This window comes from Phocoena sinus, chromosome 15 (assembly GCF_008692025.1).
Source record: "Phocoena sinus isolate mPhoSin1 chromosome 15, mPhoSin1.pri, whole genome shotgun sequence".
Taxonomy (NCBI): domain Eukaryota; kingdom Metazoa; phylum Chordata; class Mammalia; order Artiodactyla; family Phocoenidae; genus Phocoena; species Phocoena sinus.
Window position 1 is genome coordinate 50,535,223 of NC_045777.1, and position 27,599 is coordinate 50,562,821.

The following is a 27,599-nucleotide window of genomic DNA, read 5'->3' on the forward strand; positions in this document are numbered from 1 at the left end:
GTTCGAGCACGTCAGCATGCTGGTCATCATGCTCAACTGCGTGACCCTGGGCATGTTCCGCCCCTGCGAGGACGTCGAGTGCCGCTCGGAGCGCTGCAGCATCCTGGAGGTGGGCGGGGCAGGCGGGGCAGGGCAGGCAGGGCGGGACTGGCCACAGGTGACCTGGGCTGGGTGTGAGGGGTGCAGGCCCAGCTCTCAGGCCCCTCTCCTGCAGGCGTTTGACGACTTCATCTTTGCCTTCTTCGCGGTGGAGATGGTCATCAAGATGATCGCCCTTGGGCTGTTCGGGCAGAAGTGCTACCTGGGCGACACGTGGAACAGGCTGGACTTCTTCATCGTCATGGCGGGGTATGGCCCTGCCCCACCGCAGACCAGACCAGGGCGGCCCCTGTGCCTGGCCAGGCCTGGCTGGGAGCCCTGCCCCCCTCAGACCCCATGGCAGCCCCTGGGTCCCCCAGGAAGAGGGATGGGGAGGTGTACTTAGGGGGTGCTGGGTCTGGGGTGCCAGGGGCAGGACACTTGTCCCTACCAGCACCAGGGACAGCAGGACAGACACAGGGTGCATGGATTGGCCTGTGAGTGGTGAGGAGCCCCCAGTGGTAACCTAAGATTATGCTTCCCCTGTCCTGGAGCCCAGCCAGGCTGGGTGCCAGGTGTGGGAACCAGGCCTCTGGCATGTGCTCACCTGCCCTGGGCCTCCTGGCCTCAGCTGGCAGGGTGCCCTGGAGAGAACCGTGTGCCCGCTGGCCTGGCTCTCGGCCGCCTGAGCACCCGTCCCCTCTGCCCCACTCCTAGCATGATGGAGTACTCTCTGGATGGACACAACGTGAGCCTCTCGGCCATCCGGACAGTGCGTGTGCTGCGGCCCCTCCGTGCCATCAACCGTGTGCCCAGTAAGTGACCCTCACACCCGGGCCTGGGACAGGCGTGTCCTGCCAGCCCTGATGAGAGCTTTTGAGGACCCACTGGGGCACAAGACCAGTAGGCCACACTGCCTGTACGGCGTCTGGATGCTCTGGCCCCAGCCCAGACCCCAGTGCCGGGGTAGGAGAGGCTGGCCTCCTGCCACTCGCCATAGGAACCTGAGGATTTGCCACTGCTTTTCTGGGGAGGACAGAGCAGCCCTGGGCCGAGTTGGGGTGTGATGTGCAGTCAGACTGTGTGGGGCCCCGACTCCCCACAGTGCTGCTGAGTGACAGGGGCCATCCTGAACCTCAGATTCCTCATCTGCACAGCATTTGGGGTCGTGCCCGGGAGCTGTGCAGGACTTGGTTGCTCTCTTGTCTGTCCCACCCTGGTTCTCAGGTCTGAGTTCTGCCAAAGGGTCTGGTGCTCAGGGAAGGGTGGAGAAGCTTCCAGGGGGTCACGTGGCTGCTCGTTTGGAATGTGGTCTGTCCGGACCCAGGTCATCTACCCACATGGGGCTGTATGGGAGTTTCTATGTCTTCAGAGTCTTCAGGGATGTGATCGAATTCAGCTGTTAATTTTCCTGGGGTTGTGTGAGGGTGATGCCCGTGTGACTGTAAAGTGAGCATACACACACGTGCATGTGGATCTGTGTGTGCCGGGTAGGTGCGCACAGCTGCCTGGCCTGGGTCCTGGTGGCCTCAGCACCGAAGTCCGGGTGGTCACGGTGTGTCCTGCGGCCCCTCCAAGAAGTCATACACCCCCAGTGTGGGTCACTCCCTCCCCCTGGGGCTGTCAGCTCCACCAAAGGGCAGGTGGGTGAGGTTTATGCTGTGAGACCCCTGGGCCTTCCTTCTACTTGCCACCTGGCTATACCCTCAGGGATCAGACAGGGCTCAGATGCTATGTGATCCTGGGCAAGTACTGTACCTCTCTGAGCCTCGGTTTACCCAACTCTGAATGTGGCCCTCTTCAAGGATGGCTGTGGGTTGAGGTGAGGTGTCACGTGTGGTTCTTGGCTCTGTGCCCAGCACCATCAGGCACTCAGTCCGCTCACCTGGACCCCCTTTCAGTATGTGGAGTGATAATACAGCCCCTTTCACAACACAGATCTTCACTTTTCAGACCAAATGCCAGCAGCTTGGCCTCGCTCTGGGGACATGCCCTGGTCCCAAACAGGGTACCTCCCCAGACAGGACCATGTGCTCCTCGCAGTGAGCCCCCAGTGTCTCACTCTGGCTGCCTGGGGTCCACTCTGACGCTAGATCACATGTGGCCTTTTGAGCCAGTTGCTGTCTGGCCAGGGTGGTGCTCACTTTGTCCCTGATGAATCTTCCTCCTGGCCATTTCTGAAACTTAAGTGCTTCTCCCAGCTGTGATTCCCCCCTGTGACCCCAGGGGTCCCACCTCTGCCATCCAACAGCTCCAGGGTGCTCTCCACGAGGCCCCCTGGCCCAGGGCTCTGCCTGTACCCTTAGGTCAGCTCTTGCTTGTTTCTGGAAACAAGTCTTATCTTCACTGATGTCTGGGACGGGGGCAGGCCCGGGACCAAGGGGCGCATGGGGCTTGGCTGACCCACTCCCTCGAATAATCGGTGTACACGCAGCCCATTGCACCCAGGAGCAAGAGCTTCAAAACTGCCTCTCAAAAGCCGCTTCCTGCCCTGGGGTGCACATAGCCCCTGCTTCCCCTCCAGTGCAGGGCTCTGCTCAATGTGATTCTCACAGAGAATGGAAAGAAACGCTGGTTCCTGAACCCAGTATCTGCTGCAAGACCCCCAGGCTGCTGCTCGCATGCAGGAGCCTGGGGCCGCGGGACTCCTGGTCTGGTCACCCTGGGGGCCTGCCTGGCTGCAGTGTGTTCCCATATGGCATTCGCAAGGATCAGGGACCTCCCGCCCTGAGCCCCTCCAGGCCATGGCCTTGCTCCCCTCTGTGGTGTCTTACCGCAGATGTTTGTCCTTTGGGGCATGCTGGACTTGGGGGGGCCCAGCTCATGTCCCCCACAGAGGTGCTGATGTCCATCTGTGAATGGCAGAGGGCTCAGGGCTCCCAGGAGGGCCTGGCGCCTCAGGGATTCCCAGGAGGGCTCTGCTGCACTGACCGGCTGCCCTGCCACCTGCAGGCATGAGGATCCTGGTCACGCTGCTGCTGGACACGCTGCCCATGCTCGGGAACGTCCTCCTGCTCTGCTTCTTTGTCTTCTTCATCTTCGGCATCGTGGGTGTCCAGCTTTGGGCTGGCCTGCTGCGCAACCGCTGCTTCCTGGACAGCACCTTCGCCAGGTGCAGGGGCCCTGCCCACCCTGCAGGAGATGCTCCGAATCTGCTCTTCCCAGGGCCTGCCCCCAGAGGCTCCTCCTCTAGCAGGCTCCTCCCCCTCCAGGCCCCTCCCCTCCCCACCCAGAGGCTCCTCCCCTAACGGGCTCTTCCACCAACAGTCTCCTCATTTTCCAGGCTCATCCCCTAACAGGCTCCTCCCCTCCAGGCCCTGTTCCCAGGGACACACCCTTCCTGGAGCAGCACTAGCACTGGTGGGCCTGGGTCTGTCTCTGTTACTTTTGGTTTTTATGTGTGTTTCTACCTCTGTCTGACTGTGTCTGTTTGTCTGCTTCTCTCTGTCTCTCCATCTCTGTGCCTTCAGGAACAGCAACCTCAGCTTCCTGCGGCCATACTACCAGCCGGAGGAGGGTGAGGAAAACCCCTTCATCTGCTCCTCTCGCCGGGACAACGGCATGCAGAAGTGCTCACACATCCCCAGCCGCCGCGAGCTGCGCGTGGAGTGCACGCTGGGCTGGGAGGCCTATGGGCAGCCACAGGCCGAGGGTGTAGGTGGCACGGACCACCACACCTGCATCAACTGGAACCAGTACTACAATGTGTGCCGCTCGGGCGACTCCAACCCACACAACGGGGCCATCAGCTTCGACAACATCGGCTATGCCTGGATCGCCATCTTCCAGGTGGGCTCTGGGTCTCCCCTGCACTGGGCGCCCAGCATGCGGGGCCTGGGGGCTGGTACCAGGCAGGCGTGGAGGGCCCACCGCCCTCTCAGGGCTGTCCGTGTGTCCAGCCACCTGCCCCCCACCAGGTGATCACGCTGGAGGGCTGGGTGGACATCATGTACTACGTCATGGATGCCCATTCCTTCTACAACTTCATCTACTTCATCCTGCTCATCATTGTAAGTGCAGGGGCAGAGTGGGATGCACGGGGCGAGGGGTGGGGGGGGCGCCCCCGCTTTGCGACAGCCCTTTCTCAGATCCCAAGCTCCTCCTCTGTTAGCAGGCGTCGTCCTGTCCCCGGGGTCCAGCGAGATCCTGCTTGTGCCCCTGGTGCAGCGCCATCTTGGCCTTTGCTGGCCCTCTTGGGTCCCTGCACTTGACTGAGCTATAGGGCAGGGCGGGGGCAGCAGAGACCCAGGGCCGTCGTGTACAGGGCAGGTGGGTGGGGGCCCTTGGTGGAGTTGGGGGGAGACTCTGTCCAGCCCCAGGAGGAGGTGGGCAGGGTTGGGAGGACAGAGAAGCCTGTGTGTGTGGGGAGGGGAGAGAGACCTCAGACAGCCCTTCAGGCCCTCCCATGGCCAGGTCCTATCAGGAGGCTGCAGGAGAGTCAGGATCACCTGTTGGGGTCACAGTCCCCCCACAGTGTACATGGGCTCTCAGCACAGTTCTCCACAGTATAGGTGTTTCCCCCAGGCACGGCCCTCCACAGGGATTGTGGCCCCCAGGGGTGGCCCTCACTTGGTTCTCTCAGTGGCCCCTGGTGCCTGGGGCGGGGTTTGAAAAGACCAGCCGTGAATTAAACCAGGCACCTCTCGTGCCTTATCTCAGACCATAAACACAAACAGCAGAGTGTCACCCGGTGACCCTGCCACAGAGGACAGTGAAGCCGTGGGGGCTGAGGAAGACCTGACCCGGGCGGGAGGGAGTGGCTGGGGACAGAGCTGAAGGACGAGGGGACAAACCACACAGATGACGGGAAGGCGGGTCTCCCCACACGTCCTGCAACTGTCCACAAACAGGCAAGGAGCACCTACCCTGCACCACCCATCCCAAATGCTGGGGCTCAACATCGGATCAGCAAGGACCCTGCCCATCACAGGGTGCCCTGCCGCCGCCGGCTACCCGGGGGCCATATCCCGGGCCCCTCGAACGGACAGCGCACAGTGGGGCTCAGTATTTCTCTCATCAGGGGCTTGATTGTTGTGTAGAAACCACACCTGCTGTCCTGGTCTCCTGCCCTGCCCAGTCCGATGCCCAGGGCGGTGGGTCCCAGTGTCCCCGCTTCCCTGCCTCCCTGGGGCACTCGTCCGGTGAGCTCGCTGCCTCCCGCCCGCCACAGGTGGGTTCCTTCTTCATGATCAACCTGTGCCTAGTGGTGATCGCCACGCAGTTCTCGGAGACGAAGCAACGGGAGAGCCAGCTGATGCGGGAGCAGCGGGCCCGCTACCTGTCCAACGACAGCACGCTGGCCAGCTTCTCAGAGCCTGGCAGCTGCTATGAGGAGCTCCTCCGGTACGTGGGCCATGTGTGCCGCAAGCTGAAGCGCCGTGGCCTCCGCCTCTATGCCCGCTGGCAGAGCCGCTGGCGCAAGAAGGTGGACCCCAGCGGCGTGCCGCACGGCCAGGGCGCTGGGTGGCGGCCACGGCGGGCGGGAGGGCGCGCCACCTCCATCCACCATCTTGTGTACCACCACCACCACCACCACCACCACCACTACCACTTCAGCCATGGCAGCCCACGCCGGCCAGGCCCCGAGCCAGGCGGCGGTGACACCAGGCTGGTGCGGGCCGGAGCACCTCCCTCGCCCGGACATGGGCCCCCTGACGCTGAGTCAGTGCACAGCGTGTACCATGCAGACTGCCACGTGGAGGGGCCACAGGAGAGGGCCCGGGCGGCACATGCTGTGGCCACTGCCGCCGCCAGCCTCAAGCTGGCCACTGGGCTGGGCACCATGAACTACCCCACCATCCTGCCCTCGGCCGCAGGCAGTGGCAAAGGTGGCCCCGGGCCCAAGGGGAAGCGTCCTGGTGGACCCCTGGGAGCCGGGGGGCACAGCCCACTGAGCCTGAGCAGCCCCGACCCCTGCGAGAAGATCCAGCATCTGGTTGGGGAGCACGGTAAGGACCTCACCCTGTGGGGAGCAGTGGGGAGTGGGGGGATGGGCTCCTGGGACATCCCCGCCTGTGTGCGAACTCTCGTGAGCTCAGCCTTCCTCCCTTGGAGCCCTGGATGAAGGGAAGAAGGTGAGGGAGGTCCTGGGCACCTCAGATGGGAGAAGGTGCCCCCCCCACCTCCATCCATCCTGTAGCCCTGAGCGTTTGCCACGTGGAAATGAGAATTCTGAAGCTAGCAGAAAAAACCCTGGGGCTGTGCCCCGTTGCCCACGCCTGGCCCTGAGAGGAACCACCTGTCCATGGCCTGGTCATTTCTCAGGAGGAGTGGCCGGCCCCCTTTCTAGGTGGGGAGACTGAGGCTGAGGCAGAGGGAAGGGAAAGCCGAGGTCACAGAGCTCCCAAAGGCCGAGGAGAGAGGGGCCGGGGTGCCTCCCGGTATTCTCGGTCCTCCCACCTGAGGTGCCGGCCTCACCCACCTGGGACGGGCAGGACACTGTGACCCCAGACACTGGCGTCCCATGCAGACTGAGGCCCTCCCAGGTGGCATGCGCGGGCAGTAGCCCTCAGGGTGCCTGGAGTGGGTAGAGGTGTGTGTGTCCTCACACAGTGACCGGGGTGTGTCAGAATGCACATGCCTGTAGTCCTGCACTGCCCACTGGGGCAGGTTGGCCCCGCAGGGCTCCTGGCTGTGGGGAGTCTAAGCCGCCGCCGCCGGTGCAGTCACCTGCGCCCCAGAGACTCAGCCGGGCAGGCAGCACCGAGCGACAATGGCTCCTGCGCATCGTGACCTGGAATGTTCACAGTCACATCATCCGTTTAACGTGACTGCTGGAAAGCGGCTCACGTCATATTTCTGTGGATGGCGTGGCCCCCTGGTGGATGAGCCTCTCTGCCTCTTTTTATCCTTGAGTGAACAGAGAGTACCTGTGCAGGGCGTGGGCATGTGTGTCTGTGCATGTGCTCAGGCGTGTGCCTAGGTGTGTATGAATGTTCCCACATGTGCACATATACCCAGGTGTGAGTGCCCAGGCGTGTGCATGTGTACGATGTGCATGTCTACACAGACACCGTTCACCCCATGGCAGCCTGCTTGTGCATGTGGGTCCCAGGCGCCTGGTGTTGCAGCTGAGTGGCCTGAGGCTGCCCACATCCTTCTCCCTGCAGGACTGGGCCAGGCCCCCAGCCGTCTGTCAGGCCTGAGCGTGCCCTGCCCCCTGCCCAGCCCCCAGGCGGGCACGCTGACCTGTGAGCTGAGTAGCTGCCCGTACTGCACCAGCGCCCTGGAGGACCCCGAGCTGGAGTTCAGCGACTCAGACAGCGGAGACTCGGACAGCAACGGGGTCTACGAATTCACACGGGATGTGCGGCATGGAGACCGCCGTGACCCCATGCAGCCACCCCCAGCGGCGGACACGCCAGGCTCAGGAGGAACGCGGCGGAGGGCACAGCGGCGGGCGGTGGCAGGCGAGCAGGGAGGGCTGGGCCGCATCTGGGCCTCCTTTAGCGGCAAGCTGTGCCGCATCGTGGACAGCAAATACTTCAACCGCGGCATCATGGTAGCCATCCTCACCAACACGCTGAGCATGGGCATCGAGTACCATGAGCAGGTAGGCGGCCCGGTGCACCCTCCAGAGGTGAAGTGGGCCTGAATGGACAGCCCTCGGAGCGACCCCCGGGGAGCACGTTCCTCGTGTCTCCTTGAGACTTCAGTCTCTTACAGGGCCCCACAGAGGGGTTTCTGGGGGTTGGGGAACAGGGATGGCGTTAGAGCTGAATGTCAGCTGTTGTGGCAGTTTTTATCAGCCACTCAGCAAACGCTCGTGCTTCTCCTTGGCTGGGCCTCTGCTGAGGGGTGAATGGAGAAACTGTGGCTCCCGCCTGGAGGTCCTCCTGTCTGGGGTGGGGGTTTGAAATCACAATCCCAGAGGCAGCAGGGGGCTGAGGGCGCTCACCAGGCCACCCAGTGCTCTTCTCAGGATGGGACTCCCACAGCCCAGCTCTCACAGAGAGTGGCCCCCCCTTACATGAGCCAGAATGTGCCCACTGGAATGCCCCTGGGTGGCCCGGAGAGGCCAGTGGTATGGAATGGCCCCCAGAGGAGGAATTGTATGGGTGGTGCCTGGCCCCCCAGTAGCCCCTGCCTGGGACTGGGGCCTCACCAGGGAGGAGCAGCGGCTGGGTCCGGCAGGGAGAGGACGTCTACTCTGGGGACCGAGGCCAGTTCACTTTTTTTTTTTTTTTTTCTTTTTTGGCTGCATTGGGTCTTCATTGCTGCATGTGGGCTTTTTTCTCTGGTTGCAGCGATCAGGGGCTACTCTTCATTGTAGTGCACGGTCTTCTCGTTTCTGTGGCTTCTCTTGTTGTGGAGCACGGGCTCTAGGGACACGGGCTCCAGTAGTTGTGGCTCGTGGGCTCTAGAGTGCAGACTCAGTAATTGTGGCACACAGGCATAGTTGCTCCATGGCATGTGGGATCTTCCCGGACCAGGGCTTGAACCCATGTCCCCTGCATTGGCAGGCGGATTCTTAACCACTGCACCACGAGGGAAGCCCCGCGGCCAGTTCACTTTTTAATGACCAAGTTGCTTTCCTCGTTTTCCACCCTCTGGGCTTTTCAAGTCATTTAAGCTATGTTCTTTCATCCTAGAGCAATTCAGGGAAAATGCCAGCAGTGTTAGCCTCCAGCAGCCCCGGCAGGGAGGTTCTCTTTGTGAGGGTGAGAACTAGGCAGGGACAGCAGCAGGCTGGAGGGAATCCCTGGCAAGGAAGAGCCTCTGCACACACACGTGTATACATACACGCACGTGCACACACGCACATACGCAAGGTTTACCTGTGCAGATGTGGACATGTGTACAGATGTGTACACGTGGGAGGCCCTGTGCACATGCACGGCACATGCAGGTACATGCAAACTCACATGTGCACACAAACAGGCCACACACTGGCACACACACATACCAGCAATTACACTGGTGCAGGTGTGCACACACACAGGCGGGCCAGCACATCCCCAGTAAGAGAGGGACCTCTGGGGCCTTCTGCTGACAGGGAAGGGTGTGCAAGGCCACCAGGGATCAGGGCAGCTCTTGGGAGGCACCAACTGTGTGCCCTGCACCCAGTGCATCCACATGCCCACCCTGGAACCCTGAGGCAGATGCTCCAGCCCCTTTTCCCATGGCCTGTGCTTGTGGGGTCTGGGGAAGTCTGTGGACTGTTTCTCAGACATGCTGGTGGGAAGGTCAGGCAGGGCCTGGGGAGGGCCAGGGACAGTCAGGATAGGAGGGCCAGGCAGGTTGGGGTCCAGCTGGAGGGGACATCGCTGGGGTCCTTGTTTTCTCCTCCAGACAGCAGCCAGTTGGGCTCCTTCTGAGATGCTGCCACAGCCCCTTGGCCCCTTGATGCAGACTTACCTGCTCCTAGTTCAGTGGAGCAGTCCCCCACCCCTGCTGAGGGGCACTGGGAGCCGTGGGCGGGCCCTGATGACGTCTCTGCTGCCCGCAGCCTGACGAGCTGACCAACGCCCTGGAGATCAGCAACATCGTGTTCACGAGTATGTTTGCCCTGGAGATGCTGCTGAAGCTGCTGGCCTTTGGTCCGCTGGGCTACATCCGGAATCCCTACAACATCTTCGATGGCATCATCGTGGTCATCAGGTGGGTCCCCACCTCCTGGGAGCCCACAGGGGCCGGGGAGGCTCTGGCTTGCCAGTGTCAGGAGACAGCCCCCCCACACATAGCAGAGCCCTAGCCAGCAGGAGAGACCCTGCCAGCAGCATTTCATGGGATGGGATGTCTTGGGGCAGGATCCCCACCCCTCCCCACAAGCACTGTCGGGTACACACAGGTATGTCAGCTGCATCTCAGGTGGAAGTTTGTAGAACCTAGTGGAGCTGTTCCCTGCAGGAACAGAGTGGGCACTCAGTGGCCCTTCGGCCTCACAGCCGGACTCCACTTAGGGCTCAGAACCTTTGAGGAAGGCCAGCTTGCCTGAGGGGTGTCTGCTGCCGCAAAATCAACACAGAAATGAATTGGAGAATCTGGGGGAATTCCCTTCCCTCGGGAGTCAAGGGATCCCCCACCCTAACAAGAATAGACAGGCCAGACACAGCTTGAAAGGCAGAGGTCCGGGAAAGGCCCTCACTCGAGAAGCTTCTGACTGGGCAGCTTCTGGGGGTCGGGCAGCCGGCAGGACAGCAGCCGACTAGGAGGCTTCAGAGACGTCACCGCCATCCCTCAGCCCTGTCGATGCCTTCATGCAGCTGAACCTGCTCCCAGAGTGGGGTTGAGCGGAGGCCACGGTGGCTCCTGGGCTGGTGTTCCTGCTTCTGGGAAGAGGGTATCCCAGGGTATCCCAGGGTCAGGGTGGGCACAGGGGTGCGCGGCCAGAGAAGGCCCTCCTGAGCCTCGGCCTGCCCACAGCGTGTGGGAGATCGTCGGGCAGGCGGACGGCGGGCTGTCGGTGCTGCGCACCTTCCGGTTGCTGCGCGTGCTCAAGCTGGTGCGCTTCCTGCCCGCGCTGCGGCGCCAGCTGGTGGTGCTCATGAAGACCATGGATAACGTGGCCACTTTCTGCATGCTGCTCATGCTGTTCATCTTCATCTTCAGGTGGGCGCGCCCGGTGGGCGAGGCCTGGGGCGCTGAGCACATGCCTGCCCCCGAGGGAGGCCCCTCCCACCGCGCTGGCCCCGTGCTGTGGCTTTGGGGCCCGGGGTGCCAGGAGCTTCAAAGCGGCAGCAGAAACGCAGTCACTGGTTCCTTTCGACAGGACTGACTGGGCACCTTCTGTGCCAGGCACCGGCGTACTGGGCTGTGCTCCCACGGCTCATAGCTGAGTGGGGTGATGGGACCAGCCCCCAGATGGATGGATTGGGGATTGTGCCCTCCCCAAAAGCCAAGAATGAGGGAGGCAGAGAAGGGGCGGGGCAGCCAGGCTGGAGTTTCTTGCTTCAGCTGCTGTTTGCTGAGCCCTTGCCGTGGGCCAGCTTGGCCCGGGGCCTCAGGCCTTGGGGAGGGGGCTAGGGGCAGAGGGCAGCCCCAGGTAGGCTGGGTGAGACAGGCACCTCAGGTCCTGGCTGCTGCCTGAAGCCAGAGTGGCCTCTGGTTGTCCCTCCTACAGCTGGCCTTGGTCTTCCCCCCTATACAATGGAAACAGCTCGGCTGTGGGCACTTGGGAGACCCCTGCAAATCAGAAGGCTGGGGGTCTGGGGGGAGGTATAGAGGAACAGCTGCTGGGTGTGGAGGTGACCAGGCAGCACCCCGCATGTCCCCCGACTTGTGCCTCATCCCCCGCACTCACCACATCCCTGTCTGCCGCCCTTAGCATCCTCGGAATGCACCTGTTTGGCTGCAAATTCAGCCTGAAAACAGACACTGGAGACACGGTCCCTGACAGGAAGAACTTTGACTCCCTGCTGTGGGCCATCGTCACCGTGTTCCAGGTAAAGCCAGGTGGGGCCGTCCCCTCATGTACGTGGTAGTCCCTGGAGAGCCACAGCCCTGCTCAGAACAGCCCCAGAGCGGGCCGAGGCCTGTCCAAGGCCACAGTGAGTGACGAGCTGTGAACAGCAGCAGGGACATTGATTCTGGCCCCTGGGGTGGTGGACCTGGTCTCACTTGTCCAGAGCTCCTTCTGGTCCTAAGGGCCTGTCAGCATTTCTACAGCCAGACCCACCGTCCTGGCACCTCCTCGGCCCCATGTTGGGCCCACTCTGCCCCGCCACCCCTTTCCCCCAGATCCTCACCCAGGAGGACTGGAACGTTGTCCTCTACAACGGCATGGCCTCCACCTCTTCCTGGGCTGCCCTCTACTTCGTGGCCCTCATGACCTTTGGCAACTACGTGCTCTTCAACCTGCTGGTGGCCATCCTTGTGGAGGGCTTCCAGGCGGAGGTGAGGAGGGCTTCCAGGGGAGGCAGTGGGAACCAGGCACATTGGGCAGACCAACATGGAGAGAATTCCATCTTCCACCCGCTGGGCCCTTCTGTCCACACCTGCCCCCGTGCTGGCCTGGCCTTCCTGTAGGGGGGTTCCACCTGAGGGGAGCCTCACGTGTACTGTGTGCTCCTCGGGTACAGGGTGATGCCACCAGGTCCGACACAGATGAAGACAAGACCTCCACCCACTTGGAGGAGGACTTGGACAAGTTCAGAGACCTCAGGGCCACAGGTGCGCATGCGGGTGAGGGGGCGGGGCAGGGAAAGGATGGAGAGGGAGCTGCCTGCCAGTCCGGGCACAGCTGGGACTCCTGTGGGCGGGTCCTGGGCGGGCAGATTATCCTTCCTGGGAGCCCTGCAGGCTCAAGCGGCCTCCTCCCCCCACCCAGAGATGAAGATGTACTCGCTGGCGGTGACCCCCAACGGGCACTTGGAGGGCCAGGCCAGCCTACCCCCTCCCCTCATCATGCGCACAGCAGCCACACCCATGCCCACCCCCAAGAGCTCCCCACACCTGGATGCGGCCCCTGGCCTCCTGGACTCACGGCGTGGGAGCAGCAGCTCCGTGGACCCCCAACTGGGGGACCAGAAGTCTCTGGTAGGGATGGTCCCCCGCCCTGGCCTCAGGGCACCTTCAGGCTCCACCCACCCAGTTCCTTAGGCCTTCCCCAGAGATGAGTGAGGGTCCCGCACACACACACCCCCAGTCATACCCCTGGAATCCCTTGGCCCTGAGTGCTTTGTTTTCTATAAATGGAGCCAGAAGCTGCCATTTTTATGGGAGGAGTATGAACAGACGAGTAGACTGTCAGGCCGGAAGTTTATCTTCCAATTTGCAATGATAGATAAAAGCTGGCAAAGCGTACAGCATACAAGATGGGGAAAACGGAGAAGGATGGCAAAAAGGTGTAAAAAACTGTGGGACTTCCCTGGTGGCGCAGTGGTTAAGAATCCTCCTGCCGATGTAGGGGACACAGGTTGAAGCCTTGGTCCAGGAAGATCCCACGTGCCGCGGAGCAACTAAGCCCGTGTGCCCCAACTACTGAGCCTGCGCTCTAGAGCCTGCGAGCCACAACTACTGAGCCTGTACTCTGCAACAAGAGAAACCACCGCAATGAGAAGCCCGCGCACTGCAAGGAAGAGTAGTCCCCTCTCGCCGCAACTAGAGAAAGACTGCGTGCAGCAGTGAAGACCCAACCCAGCCAAAAATAAAAATACAAAAAAAAACTAAGGATGTGAAGCAGGTGACAGAAGCCGGGCGGAGAGTTCCGTGCATCACGACCAACAGCACCCTGTGGAGCTGGAGCCCACAGGGTGTTTCCAGACAAACCCAGAAAACACCACCCCCAGCAGACACAGCCAGAGCCGGCTTCTGGGCTTCTCAGAAGGGCCCGGGAGGGGTGGGCAGAACAGGACAAGCTAACCGTGGAGAGAAAGCACAGGGATATGAACCTGGAGGAAAGTCCAGGCAAACCATCAAGGCAGGACGATCATGTGTTGGTAACAGAAAAGGTGCAGGGCTGAGCCTTGGGTGGGCCGAGTGATCTAGCAACAAGATGCATCACAGCCAAACTGCTAGGACTCTCTGGGAGGAGGACAAGGGCTGTTGAGCAAGGATTCCAGCTCAGCTCCTGCTGGACCCCTGAGGTGAAAACGATGAAGGGCAAAGAGGGTAGGTGCAGCAAAGGTGAAGTCCCCGGACCACAGTCCAGTTTATCTCCTGGATAAGCAGCACCCGGCTTCTCTTTGTGAGTCCAGAGTCTGCCAACTAGAAACTGATGTGGGGCCCCTCCCCAGAGATCCAGTTCAGCTGCTCGGTGGCATCTGAGGATTCCTGGTCCGTGGCTGGTCCCAGGCCCGCTGATAACCATCGCCCACCCTCTGGTCCTCGAGCAGGCCCAGGAGGTCCACTCAGTGCTCTTGACGCTTGCTGGCTGTCTCTCCAGCTAGCTGTTGACCCACTGTGTGCCACAGGTGCCCCACTTAAGGTTCAGTGCCGCTAGTGTCTCTCCTTAGCAGGGCTATCTGCTCGTTAAAGGAGATGATCCATGTACAGATGTCACCCGTGGCTGTCAATGGTGATGCCATTGGATGCGAAAGGTCCCTGTGCCAGGTGCCCCTGAGGCCAGGATGTTTGGGGGTAACTTGGGGGGAGGCATCCGACCTGCTCACTCCTGCCCCCTCCCCGCAGTCCAGCCTCCGCAGCTCGCCCTGCACCCACTGGGGCCCCAACAGCGCCTGGAGCAGCCGGCGCTCCAGCTGGAACAGCCTGGGCCGCGCACCTAGCCTCAAGCGCAGGAGCCAGTGCGGGGAGCGTGAGTCGCTGCTATCCGGTGAGGGCAAGGGCAGCGGCAGCACAGACGAGGAGGCCGAGGACAGCAGGCCTGGTGTGGGAGCCTCTCCAGACACACGTGCCACACTGCTGCGGCGCACCGAGTCCCTGGACCACCGCAGCACGCTTGACCTGCGGCCCCTGCGGCCGGCTGCCCTGCTGCCCACCAAGCTCCACGACTGCAACGGGCTGGCCCTGCCCAGCGAGTTATTCCTGTGCATCGACAGCCACAAGGAGGACACGGCCGAGTTTGACGATGATGTGGAGGATGTGAGTGGGGGTGGGCCTCACGTCAGCCCCTCGCCTGCCCCTGTCGTGGGCTGGTTTCCCAGGTGGGGACTCGGGAGCAGCGTTCGCGGGAGGCCCTTGGGACGGGGGAGGGAAGCAGGACAAGCTGGGCAGGAGCTGATCCGGCTGGTGTGGCTTCAGCTGATCCACAGGGAGCTCTGGAGTGGGATTCGCCCCAGGGTCAGCCCCACCTCCAGCTGAGGGCTTGCTCTGAGCTGGAGTCGGTCAGCCAAGTAGAGCCCCACGGGAGGAGAGGGGAAGAGAGCAGAACCTTCTCAGCTAGGCACTTCTGCTGCCCTGGACAGTTTTGCTGGGAGGCCCACCTGGGCAGGGATCTGAGGATGGCCACTTACCGGCACCCCCCTGGACTCCCAGCTCCCAGCGTAGATCCCTCACCCAGTGCCCGGGTGGGTGGACAGGGCTGAGCCTGAAGGCAGGAGAGGCCCTGAGGACCCCCCCGCCCTCCCCAGAGCTGCTACTCCCGGCTGCAGAAAGTGCTGGAGCCCTACAAGCCCGAGTGCTGTCGGAGCCGCGAGCCCTGGGCCCTGTACCTCTTCTCCCCACAGAACAGGTATGGGGCACACCTGGGAGAAACCTGGGAAAGCTGATCCCTCCCTCTGGGCCCCTGCGTCCCTACCACGTGGTGAACGCTGTGCTCCTCCTCTGGGACCTTGGGGACGGGAAGCAAGGGCTTGGCCAGGGCTGTCCCTGAACCCCCACCCCCGGCCCCCAGGTTCCGCATCTCCTGCCAGAAGATCATTGCTCACAAGATGTTTGATCACGTCGTCCTGGTCTTCATCTTCCTCAACTGCATCACGATCGCCCTGGAGAGGCCCGACATTGACCCCGGCAGCACCGTGAGGCGCCCTCCTTGCCTGGGAGGGGTGGGGTCCCGCCGTTGCGGCTGGCCCCTCCCATCATCCTGTCCTCTGCAGGAGCGCGTCTTCCTCAGCATCTCCAACTACGTCTTCACGGCGATCTTCGTGGCCGAGATGATGGTGAAGGTACAGGGTGTCCAGGGGAGCCCAGGCATCTGTCCATCCGGCCTCACAGCCCTGCCCAGTGGCCCCACCCTGGCCCCATGTGGAGCACATATTTCCACCAGCCCCTCCTCTGCACCCACTAGGTGGTGGCCCTGGGCCTGGTCTCTGGTGAGCATGCCTACCTGCAGAGCAGCTGGAACATACTGGATGGGCTGCTGGTCCTGGTGTCCCTGGTTGACATCATCGTGGCCATGGCGTCGGCCGGTGGTGCCAAGATCCTGGGCATCCTGCGTGTGCTGCGCCTGCTGCGGACACTGCGGCCCCTGCGGTAGACTGGGCAGACTGGGCGGTGGGGCAGAGCCTGAATGGGGGATCGGAGCAGGGCTGGGGAAGGATGGGGTGGAGTTTGGGGAAGGGAAGGGTATGAATGGGCGGGGCTATGGCTGGTTGGGGTGGGGCCAGAGGGTGGGGCAGAGCTGGGGAGGGAAAGGGCCTGGGGCCGGCAGGGGGTGGGGTCTTTGCAGCGCTGGGCTTTCTGTCTGGTGGCAGCTCCCTTGGGTGGGCTCAACAGCACATTTCTTCTGCTCCTCTTGCAGGGTTATCAGCCGTGCCCCAGGCCTCAAACTGGTGGTGGAGACTCTGATATCGTCACTCAGGCCCATCGGAAACATTGTCCTCATCTGCTGTGCCTTCTTCATCATCTTCGGCATCCTAGGGGTGCAGGTGCGCGGCTCTGCTTGTCTGTGGGACGGTGGTCTGTGGTCAGCAGCAGCATAGCAGCCCCGGGAGGGCCAAGGCCCAGGCAGGCAGCGAGAGAGACGTTGCTCTCTGTCCGGCTGCTCTGGGAGGCCCCGTGGGGGTGGGTCTGGAGCGTGGGGGTGCAAGGCCTGGCCCTCTGGGTGACTGCCCCGCCCTGGTCAGCTCTTCAAGGGGAAGTTTTACTACTGCGAGGGCGCTGACACCAGGAACATCTCCACTAAAGCCGAGTGCTGGGCTGCACACTACCGCTGGGTGCGACGCAAGTACAACTTCGACAACCTGGGCCAGGTGGGCAGGGCTGGGGGGTGGGCTGGTGGTCGGGATGGGGGGGCAAGCCTGGCGGGGGTGACCTCACGTAACCTCGTCCTTATCTGTAAGGTGGGAGCGGCATGGCGGGTCTGCGAGTCGTGGGTGGGTCTGCTGTGCGTGGGGCTGTGGTAGGGGGTGTGGTCCTTTGGGGCGTCTCCCCAGCAGGAGGCCACATCCAGAAGTAACCACCTTGCTCTGGCCTCGCAGGCGCTGATGTCCCTGTTCGTGCTCTCATCCAAGGACGGCTGGGTGAACATCATGTACGACGGGCTGGACGCCGTGGGCATAGACCAGCAGGTGCAGTGGGCGGTGGGCAGCCCTGCTCCTCCAAGCAGACCTTTCTTCCCGTGTCCTTTGGTCATCTCAGGGAATGTCCCCCGAGAGGCCGCATTTGGTCTCTGAGAACTTCTGGAGAGTTCCACGTCGGGGGTCAGAGCTACCCTGCAGGCAGAGGCCGTGCCCGGGAGGGACGCCCTTGTGGGCAGGCACCCACGTGCCACTCCTGTGCCGCAGCCGGTGCCCAACCACAACCCCTGGATGCTGCTCTACTTCATCTCCTTCCTGCTCATCGTCAGCTTCTTTGTGCTCAACATGTTCGTGGGCGTCGTGGTGGAGAACTTCCACAAGTGCCGGCAGCACCAGGAGGCCGAGGAGGCGCGGCGGCGGGAAGAGAAGCGGCAGCGGCGCCTGGAGAGGAAACGCAGGAGTAAGGCGCTCCCGGTGGCGGTGGCGGGTCGGTACCTGCGCGTCACCCCAGCCTTTTCCACCTGCCTGAGGCCCCCCTTTCGCCTGTGGGAGGGTGGCTGGGGACCGAGGGACCAGGGGACCAGCCAAGGGGTGGCTCTGAGACCCGGCTGCTGCTGGCCTAAGCCCGGGTCTCCCTTGTGCTCGGCGCAGGGCTGTGCAGGCAGCACCCAGGCAGCAGCTTAGCAGCCTGGCCCCAGAGCTCCCTACCTGGCCCCAGTCCCCTTGCCCCACCCGCAACTCCGGCCTCACCGAGTGGCTCTGCACGCTTGCCCTTCTTGCCCTCAGAGAAGGATGGCTGCAGCAGGAGGTGGGGTCCCTTCCCAGGAGGTACAGGGGATGGATGAGGCCCCATTTCCCAGCCCCCACCACCGCAAGGGCAGGTTCACCCCATGAGTTTTCACGCCACAGTGGGGGGAGCAGGCAGAGCCATCCAGGACAGAGAGAGGGTCTTAGAAAACCCCACCCAGCTGGGGAGCAAAGAGGGCCTCTTCCAGGAGAGGCTGCTGAGCTGCCCGCCCACCCGGTGGAGTCTCCTAGCTCTGCCCACCGCGGCCAGCTTTGACCATCTCCTTGTCTTTCCAGGCACTTTCCCCAACCCAGGTACCTGCCCCCGCCCTGCATGCCTTAACCCCCACTTCTGCAGGCCACTGCACAGGGCTGCGGACTGGCCTGACCTCCATCCCTCTGCCACTGCCACAGGGAAGGGTGGACATCGCAGGCGGGTGCCAAGCCCACTGGGGTCCACCGCAGGGTGGGCACGGGACGGCTGGGGTGGGCGCCGGGCTCCAGCGGGAGGAAGGGTTGCTGGCTCGCCTGCCTGGTGTCCACACTGCTGCCTTTAAGCTCGTGTGTGTTCCTCCGCCCGGCCTGCATGCCTGACTGCTTCTCTGCTGCACTCTGGGAAGCCTGCCGGCCGGTGGCTACTCCATGTCCTCAGTGCTGGCCTGGCCCAACTGGTCACTGGCCCCTTTGGCTGCAAGAGCTGAGCCAAGCTTTCTAGTGACCGCATGCCAGACCAAGGAGCATGCGGGCCCCAGGGAGGGGTCGGTTCCCGTCGGCCCCTGCTCTACCTGGTCCCTGCCCACGGGCTTCTGTGGCCGAGGTGGGTCCCCTATGCAGTGGTGGCAGCTATGCGCTCACCCAGTGGGAGCTCAGTGGGTACCGATCTGCCCTGAAGAGTTAGAGCAGGTGGAGCATTTAGTGCAGACAGACCTGCTGGGAGATACACAACCTCCCCCCGCCACCCAGGTCATGGCCATCAACCTCAGATGTACCAGAGAGCGGGCAGTTGCCCACTGGCCTCCTGGAGCACACAGGGAGTGGAGGGACTCTGGGCCTGGGGGCCAGGAGGCAGCACATGCCCAGCCTGGAAGATGGGGGTGTGGTAGCCACTCTACCCTGCCCCCCAAGAAAGCTCCCATCTGCCCGCCCTTCATCACTGAGGTGTCTCTGAACCCTGATGCCAGCTCAGGAGAGTAGATCACACAGGCCCTGGCTTGGGAGCTCCCGGCAGGGCGGGGTTTGGGCAGGGCGCAGGTGGGGTCTCAGCTTCCAGGCCCACTTCTGGGGTCTGCCCTGGAGCTGGGGCCCTCTTGGTGGAGTAGGTCGGTGGGTGACCTGCCCCTGAGGCCCACGTCTGAGCCTGGGCCCTCCCCCAGCACCTCTACCCTCCAGCCCCTGGGAGGCAGCCCTCCCACCCCACCCCACCCACCCCCTCACCATGGCCCTCTTCCCACAGAGGCCCAGCGCCGGCCCTACTATGCGGACTACTCACCCACGCGTCGCTCCATCCACTCTCTGTGCACCAGCCACTATCTGGACCTCTTCATCACCTTCATCATCGGCGTCAACGTCATCACCATGTCCATGGAGCACTATAACCAGCCCAAGGTGGGGTTCGCTGCCTGGATACCCCACGCACCCTGCCTCCAGGCCTGCAGCAGGGAGGGCCGCGGGTGGGGTCCATTGCTCAGTGAGGTGGTGCTACACTAAGAACTGGGGGCCCCAGGTCTGCAGCAGTGCTTGAGCCCTCACCAGCGTTTATGGGGTACATGGATGTGTGGCTGGAACAAAGGGTCCTCCTTCCTTTAAAGCCAGTGGAAACTCCCAGGGCACATCTGCCCCAAGGGCCTCCCCAACCCCATGAGAAGTTCCATCCAAAATGCTGGCTAAGGGAGTGTCCCCGAGTCCAGCAGCTTCCCAGACTGTGGATTTCACAGTCCAGTAAAGGCCAGACTGAGAGAGGGAGATGTCCTCCGATCGCATCGCCACCATTTCATTAAAGATGGGAACGTCCCCTCCTCCTAGAACAGCAGAGAGCCTCTGACTCTTTGGCTGAAGCTGAGCCCATCCGGAGGGCTGGCCCCTGCCCTGGGCTGTGGGTGGCTCTGGTCCAGGCAAGGCCAGAAGTCTGGGCTCCGAGGGGCAGGTTCCCCCACCTGAGAGTTGTCCCCAGAATGCCGCGAGGGTAAATCCAGGCGGCCCTCCCCAGCCCAGCACAGACCTGCATCCAGTAATAGCTGAGACCTGTCGCGTATCTGAGGAGATGCCCAGGTCAGCAGAGGAGAGAGATGGAGCAGGGTGGACAGGGCACGGGTGCGGGGGCGGCGGCGGCGGCGGGGGGCGTCCAGTGCTGCAAGGGGGCAGGAGGATGGGTGGGAAGGGGCAGCCGGGCGGGGACACTCAGGAGCCTGACCCTCCATCCCCAGTCTCTGGACGAGGCCCTCAAGTACTGCAATTATGTGTTCACCATCGTCTTCGTCTTTGAGGCCCTGCTGAAGCTGGTGGCGTTTGGGTTCCGGAGGTTTTTCAAGGACAGGTGTGTGGAGCAGGGGCGGGAAAGAGGCGTGGCCTGAGGCCTGCAGAGGTGATGGTGCTGAGTAGAGGTGCAAGATGCCCTGTGGTGACACCAGGACATTTCCAGGGGACAGGGAGGGGACTCCTGGTGTTCTGAAGGGCTAGGGGTGCTGGGGAAGAAGCAGTGGCCAGCACTGAATCATGCCTGCCCGCCCGGCCCAGGTGGAACCAGCTGGACCTGGCCATCGTCCTGCTGTCCATCATGGGCATCACACTGGAGGAGATAGAGATGAACGCGGCGCTGCCCATCAACCCCACCATCATCCGCATCATGCGTGTGCTCCGCATCGCCCGCGGTAGGCCACCCGCCTGTCCCACCAGGGTCTCCGGGCTATCAGGAGGGCAGGTAGACAGGGCTCAGGTGTCCACCTACCCCGTGTCGTTCCTCAACCCACACTGGTGCGTTATGCTGGTGACGGGAAGTGGGGGGACGGGTGGTCCGGGTCTGGCCAGCCCCACCCCCTCCCCGCTGATGCTCGGCTCCCGGCCCTAGTGCTGAAGCTGCTCAAGATGGCCACGGGTATGCGGGCCCTGCTGGACACCGTGGTTCAGGCGCTGCCCCAGGTAGGTCGGCAGCTCGGGGGCTGGGCCTGGGTCTGGCTTCCCTGCTCCCAGGGTGGGCATCACAGACACCCCCAAGAGGACAGGCTGCAGGGAGGGCCTCACTCACTGTCAGTCGGCACTTGTTCACCTGGTCGCCCCGTCTCGTGGCAACTGCAGTTACCAACCCCCCTCCCTGCCGGGTGCAAGGAGTAACTGAGCTGCTGGGCTGTGCTGTGAGAGGGGTGTGCTGCCTGCCTTCCGGGCCTCAGTCTAGTCTCTCTGGGGAAGACCAATGACCAGTGCCCATATCCCCCAGTGCAATTCTGGACGCAATGGGATTTGGGCAGAGGGCAGAGCCTGTGGCAAAGGTGTGCTTGTCGAGTTTGGAGGACCACACCCAGGGCTCAGGTGTTGGCCACAGGCCTCTCTCCTCTGGAGCCAGTTCAGGCCCTGCGACCTCGCGTCCTGTGCCCAACAGCCACCACACTGATCCTTTGTGGTCTCTTGAGCTGAAAGTCTTATTTCCCCATCTGTGCAGTACTCAGTCCCTCTGCCAGTCCACCTGACCAGCCATCCATCCACATGTCCATCTGGCCGTGGATCTAGCCCTCTCAACTAGCCTTCCAGCTACCCAGCCACCCACACATCTGTCTATCCATTCACACAGCTGTCTGTCCACCCATCTACCAGGTGTCCAGCGTCCAGCCCTCCTGGCCAGCTGTCTGTCCACCAGCCCAGCATGTTTCTATCCACCCAGCTGCCTCCCCAGCTGCCCACTAACCCTCCAGCCCTCCATGCCCTCCACCTTCAGCCAGCCCCCACTGGTCCCCTTAGCAGCATTCCTCAGACCTGAGTTACACTCAGCTCTCCTTGGAGCCTGCCCAGTGTCTGTGGGAGTGACGGGAAGGGGTGGGGGGTGGAGGATGGGAAACCCGGGCCTGGCCACGCCCCAGTGCCATGCCTCTGGGGGCCGGAGCAGGTGCTGGAGAAGAGGGGGAGCAGCCACATCAGGGTGAGGGAGGCGTGTGAGGGTGCCCCTGCGCCGCCCCCCCACCCCATAGCCCAGAGTGAGCGTGAGCAGACGCTGGGAGGGTGGGCGGCAAGTTCACAGAAGAGCCTCGGGCAGGGGTCAGACCGGACCTCATTGTCTGCAGAGCTTCAGCCTTCACCTTGAGGTGGGGATCCTGAGGCTGGAGGCAGGCCCTGCACAGAGTCCACCAGAGCCCTCGGGAGGCCTCCCAGGTTCTGGGGAGCAGGGGAGCTGGAGGCAGCACCCTGGGTGCGGGGTGGGCATGAGGAGCCAAGCAGGGGCAGAGGCCAGCGGAGGGGCCTTGGGCACCAGGCAGGACAGGGAGCCCTGGGGGCCACAGGAGCTCCGAGGCCAAGAGGGATGGATTAAGAACAGGGCTCAAGGAGTCCCCAAGAACTTGATGCCCTGCTGGGCGGGTCTTGGGTAAAGGGGGTGGGGTGAGACTGAGGCCCCACTGACCTCATTCTGTTTCTCTCCTATGTAGGTAGGGAACCTCGGCCTGCTTTTCATGCTCCTGTTTTTTATCTATGCTGCCCTGGGAGTGGAGCTGTTTGGGAGGCTCGGTGAGTGCAGCCGCGCCGTGGCCCACACTCCAGACACGGGGTCCCAGAAGGCGCAGCATCACACATGAGCACACAGCCCGCGGATGGCTCCGGGTGCTGGCCAAGCTGAGGCCCTGGCCCCTGCTCCTGTCAGCCCTTCACTGTGAGGTGACTTGGCACATGCAAAAGTGCTGTGACAGACGCATGCCGTGCACACAGACACGCACATGTGTTCATACCCAGGCCAGGAGGACAGAGCTGCACGAGCGTGTGCACGTGCCCACACGCAGGTGTGACCTGAACTCCACCTGGTCCCCAGGGGACATGCTGCAGCAAGTCCTTAACTGTCACCAAGGATTTCCTCAGACCCCCAGGCGTGAGGCTCTGGCTAGTCCGGGCAGGGGTCCGTGGGGACCTTTCGTGGCAGCCCAGACCCTGTGGGAGCGCCCTTCCTTTTGGGTGTCACTGAAGGCTCAGTGGGTTCCAGGGTCTGCCCAGAGGGGACTCCTCAGACCCAGCAGCTAGTGCCCCACAACCTGGACCTGGGCCGCCTCATGCCCAGGGCAGCCCTGTTACTCCTCAGAATAGAAGCGGGGCATGCTGACGCAGAGCTGGGCCTGTGCTGAAGGCGTCCACCTGCCAGGGCCCCTGCACCCCAGAGGAGCGCGCCTTTCTCCCTATGGGAGGGCAGGGCCCGTGCGCGGACTGGCCCCGACAGGCGGGCTGACCAGGCCCCTCCCGGCAGAGTGCGGTGAGGACAACCCCTGCGAGGGCCTGAGCAGACACGCCACCTTCTCCAACTTTGGCATGGCTTTCCTCACACTGTTCCGCGTGTCCACGGGGGACAACTGGAACGGGATCATGAAGGTACCGGCCCACGCGGTGGGCGGGGCGGTGGGAGTCCACGAGAGGCCCCGCAGACAGAGGTGGGAGCCTGCCCGCCGCCCTCCACCCACAGGACACGCTGCGGGAGTGTGCCCGTGAGGACAGGCACTGCCTCAGCTACCTGCCGGCCATCTCGCCCATCTACTTCGTCACCTTCGTGCTGGTGGCCCAGTTCGTGCTGGTCAACGTGGTGGTGGCCGTGCTCATGAAGCACCTGGAGGAGAGCAACAAGGAGGCCCGCGAGGATGCCGAGCTGGACGCGGAGGTCGAGCTGGAGATGGCGCAGGGGCCCTCCGCCCGCCCCAGGCCCGTGGCCCCGCCGAGCCCGGGTGCCTCGCCGGACGCCCCCAACCTGCTGGTCGTGCGCAAGGTGTCTGTGTCCAGGATGCTCTCACTGCCCAACGACAGCTACATGTTCCGGCCCGTGGCACCCGCTGCAGCCGCTCATCCCCACCCGCTGCAGGAGGTGGAGATGGAGACCTACGCGGGCGCCTCGGGCACCTCGGGTACAGCCCCATGTGGAGACAGCCAGGACCTGGGCGGGCGGGGCCGGCCAGGGCCGGCAGGGGCAAGGGTGGGGCCAGCGGCGGATGCACATTTCAGGCACCTTCTTGCCCCAGGCCCAGTCACCGCCCACTTGCCGCCTGTGGAGTCCTGCCCATCCCTCCAGGTCCCGTCGGCTATGTCCTCCCCGGCCAGGGGCGGCGACACCCACCGTGCCCTGACCCCTCTGGGTGCAGCCCGCTCCCCTAGTCTCAGCCGGCTGCTCTGCACACAGGTAGGAGGAGACTTCCGGTCCTCAGCTGAGGCCTGGGGGCTCCGTGGGGGTTCCCTCCCCATTTGAAGGATGAGCGACAGGGACATTGGGGAAGTAGGCGCTGTGTCCCTGGAGCCTGTGATGATGGCACCTGGCCATGGGGACCCGTGTCCCCTCAGGCGGCAGCCTCGCCCTCCCTCAGGCCCCCCCAGCAACCTTTCCTGTGGGCCTGGATGTACCCACAGACCACTCTCACCTGAGACTTCGGCCCCTCTCCCTTCCTCCCTCCTTGAGGTGTCAAGCTGAGCTGGTGGTGCCAGTCAGGCAGTGGTTGCAGCCTGGCTCTGTGCCCCATCGGGTCTCCAGAGGCCCATGGCAGATTCTGCCCATGGAAGCTTGGGCTCCAGCCTTCTGCTCCTCACGGCCCCTCCCCAGCATGACCAGTGTTGGTGGGGGCCCCTACACTAGGGCTGGGGGACAGTGCTTCCACACCAGTGTCTCGCAGCCCCATCTCACCCTGGCCCATAGCCTTGGGGGTCACGAGGTCATCCTGGCCTGTGGTGGGGGGAGGGGTCCCTGTTGCCTGGGCTCTGGCTGGTCTCATATGACTCCATGTCTTTGCAGGAGGTAGTCTGCACAGAGTCCCTAGAAGGGCAGGTCGATAGTCCCAGGGACAGCAGCCCGGGCTGGGGAGAGCCTGGTGGGAAGACCCCTGTGAGGCAGGCGCCCCCGCGGCCCCCCAGCATCCGCATCCGCAAGCACACTTTGGGACAGAACTACGTCTCCAGCCGGCCACCGGCCCTGGGTGCAGAGGAGGCCGAGGCCCCAGACCCAGATGATGAGGAGGTCAGCCACATCACCAGCTCTGCCCACAGCCCCTCGGCCTCACCTGCTGCCCGTGGGGTGGTGGGCGGTGAGCCAGACCTGCACAGGCTCTACAGTGTCAATGCCCAGGGCTTCCTGGACCAGCCAGGCTGGGCGGACGAGCAAAGGCGGCCCTCCGTGGAGCAGGGCTGTGGGGACAGCCGCCCAGAGGCCGAGGAGGTGAAGACCCGGGCCCTGGAGGCCGAGCTGGCCCTGGGGGCACGCAGGAAGAAGAAGATGAGCCCCCCCTGCATCTCCATAGAGCCCCCCACGGAGGACGAGGGTGCGGCCCGGGCCCCTGCAGCGGAGGGCGGTAGCACCACCCTGCGGCGGAGAACCCCATCCTGCGAGGCTGTGCCCCACAGGGACCCCCTGGAGCCCACAGACAGTGCAGGGTTGGACACTGCTGCCAAGGGGGAACGGCGGGTCCAGGTCCCCTGCCGCACGGAACACCTGACCATCCCGAACTTTGCCTTTGAGCCGCTGGATGTGGGGGGCCCCAGGGGGGACCTGTTCTTGGATGGTAGCCATGGTGTCGCCCCAGAGCCCAGACCTTCCTCCTCAGGCATCACGGCACCTCCCGAACCCCAGCAGACGGAGCCTCCAGTGGCCTCGGGAGACACCCCAGAGGAGGGGTGGGGGCTGCACCTCACAGTCCCTGAGAGCCCACCGAAGAAAGGGTCCACCCCAGTCCTGGGTGACAGTGTGGACAAGCCCGTGTAGCTCGGGGTGCAGTGCCCACAGGCTTTGGCACTGGGGTTGGGGTGCACCCAGCAGGGTGGTGGCCCAGGCAGGGTTACGCGTGGACCAAGGGTCCGGCCCCACTGAAGGCAAAGGTGCCAGAAGGATGTCAGCCCAGGGAGAAGGAGGCAGATGCTATTGTGGGCAAAGTGGAGCAGGGGGAACCCACAGCCCGAAGCCTCAGTTAAAGTTTGGGATTTCCGAGTTTGCTGCCATGGTCCCAGGACGTGCCAGTAGCCTGGTCAGCAGTCCCATAACGAGAGCTATGTCCAAGGGACAAGGACCAGAGAACACCAAAAGTAGAAAGGCAGAGGCCACCTAGCAGAGCCCCATTCTCACATCTGCTTATTTTTATACATGCTTAGGGCCGTTTATGCCCTCCAGCTTCATCCCCAAGGCCACCGTGGTCACGCTTCACGTTGCTCACAGTTTGAGTTCTCATCCATTTGTCTCCACTGCTCATTGCTGTCTCATCCCCCCTCCAATACCCACTGCCCACCGCTCTGTCCCCCTCAGGATTCTGGAGAATGCCCTTGAATCCGGTCTCTGGGAAACAGCTGGTCACCAGGGAGTGGGGACCATGCAATAAGACCCTCACTGCCCGTGGGGCTTGGGCCGAGAGTTTCAGCTGATGCCCCCTTGTTTCATTTTGTTTCTGTTATAAATTCAGGTTAAACATTTGCAATAATCCGATGCAGAAAACTCGGCTTCTCAAGCCAAGGGGAGGGGAGGGGGGCAAAGCAGAGTGGAATAAATATTAACTTATTTAAGAAATGCGTTGGATTTCCACTGTCAGAATCGGTCCCTCACGTGGGTAGGTGGCAAGCCCATGGCCTTGGTGAGGGCCAACCTGGGTGATGCCTCCACCACCAGCAGCGGCATGGGGCTCCACAAAGCCCTCCTGCAGGCTCCCCCCCCACCCCCACTTGGGCAGATTGCAGATAGAAAGCCCTCCTTCCCTGGAAAAGTAGAGCTCATCTTGGCAGCCAGAACCATGTGATATCATTCACACACTGGAGAAACAAGGTCTGATCCAATTAGGAATAAGTTTCTGCCAGGGCTTCCAGCAGGAATGGGTGCTGTGGGAGCAGGGGCCAGGTCCCCGTGGGAGTGCTTCCCAGCTGGGCAGTCACCTGGGGTTGCAGGGGCCACCCCCCTCTCTGCTGTCTCCCTACCTGGAGGCTCTGACCCTAGACCTGCCCCATGCCCTGCTGGCTTCTCGGCCACAGCCCTAGTGCACAGACCCCCACCCCCCCCACCCCTTCCCCGTGAGAGCAGGTACAGAAGGGGGCCGGGTCAGGATAGAACTTGTGATCCTCCACAAGTTCACAGACCGTGGCTGTGAACACAGTGGGGGGCTGTGCCCAACGCAGAGCTGGCTTCAGGTTAGGGTCCAAGCCCTTCTCTCCATGCAGCAAAGCAGGAGCCCAGCGACACTGGGACGGCAGGCTTCCTGACGCTCTTCAGCCGCCTCTGGGCTGGCCTAGGTGGTGGGAGGTGCCATCCAGGGCTCTACCTGGCTGAGGCCGGGACCTATTTGCTCTGACACGGGTGGGCAGTGAGTCCCCAGCATAGGACCCAGGGCTGCAGCCAGCCCCTCCCCCACTCCCCACCTGCCCAGCCCCTCCCCCACTCCCCACCTGCTCAGCCCCTCACAGGAGGTGCCAGGGCTCCCTCTGGTAGAGGCTTCTGGAACTGCAGGGCTTCCCAGAGTGGGCGGCCCTGGTGTGGGCTTGGGGGCGGGGCACAGCTGGACCTGGAGTGATGGGGTCTGCAGACTCTCCTGCATGTGACCTTGGCCTCAGTTCCCACAGGGAGAATATGCTGACCTGGGCCGGACCCAGGGCTGCGGCAGTGGTTCTTCCCCCCAGGCCCAGCCTCTGGCCTGCAATCTCCCTGCTAGAGAGGGGTCATAGGTCAAGGGTTAGAGGACAGGAGGATGGGACAGTTGACTTGTTTCTGTGTAGAAACAAGGATGTGGAGCACAGCCCCTATCCAGTTCACCA

The 27,599-nt window shown here is 63.0% G+C and overlaps 1 protein-coding gene across 2 annotated transcripts; it reads left to right on the top strand.

Moving 5' to 3' along the window:
• Nucleotides 1-26,336, top strand: CACNA1H (calcium voltage-gated channel subunit alpha1 H). Of its 2 annotated transcripts, XM_032606680.1 has the most exons (32): nt 1-109; nt 215-348; nt 796-893; nt 3,031-3,190; nt 3,549-3,867; nt 3,996-4,088; nt 5,249-6,026; nt 7,188-7,630; nt 9,527-9,678; nt 10,444-10,629; nt 11,345-11,462; nt 11,758-11,913; nt 12,099-12,189; nt 12,347-12,555; nt 14,149-14,559; nt 15,048-15,148; nt 15,311-15,434; nt 15,513-15,581; nt 15,704-15,888; nt 16,157-16,283; nt 16,482-16,607; nt 16,836-16,925; nt 17,142-17,334; nt 19,114-19,265; nt 20,084-20,193; nt 20,394-20,527; nt 20,725-20,795; nt 22,289-22,367; nt 23,092-23,213; nt 23,305-23,737; nt 23,852-24,009; nt 24,613-26,336. In XM_032606680.1, exons 1-32 carry the CDS (start codon nt 17-19, stop codon nt 25,573-25,575), a joined length of 6,678 nt encoding a protein of 2,225 aa, XP_032462571.1. In that variant the 5' UTR covers nt 1-16; the 3' UTR covers nt 25,576-26,336. The 2 variants fall into 2 exon arrangements, with proteins under 2 accessions (XP_032462571.1, XP_032462573.1); XM_032606682.1 differs by lacking the exons at nt 20,725-20,795; nt 23,305-23,737; nt 23,852-24,009; nt 24,613-26,336 and having other exon boundaries at nt 17,142-17,361; nt 23,092-23,214.
• Nucleotides 26,337-27,599: the final 1,263 nt, after the last annotated feature.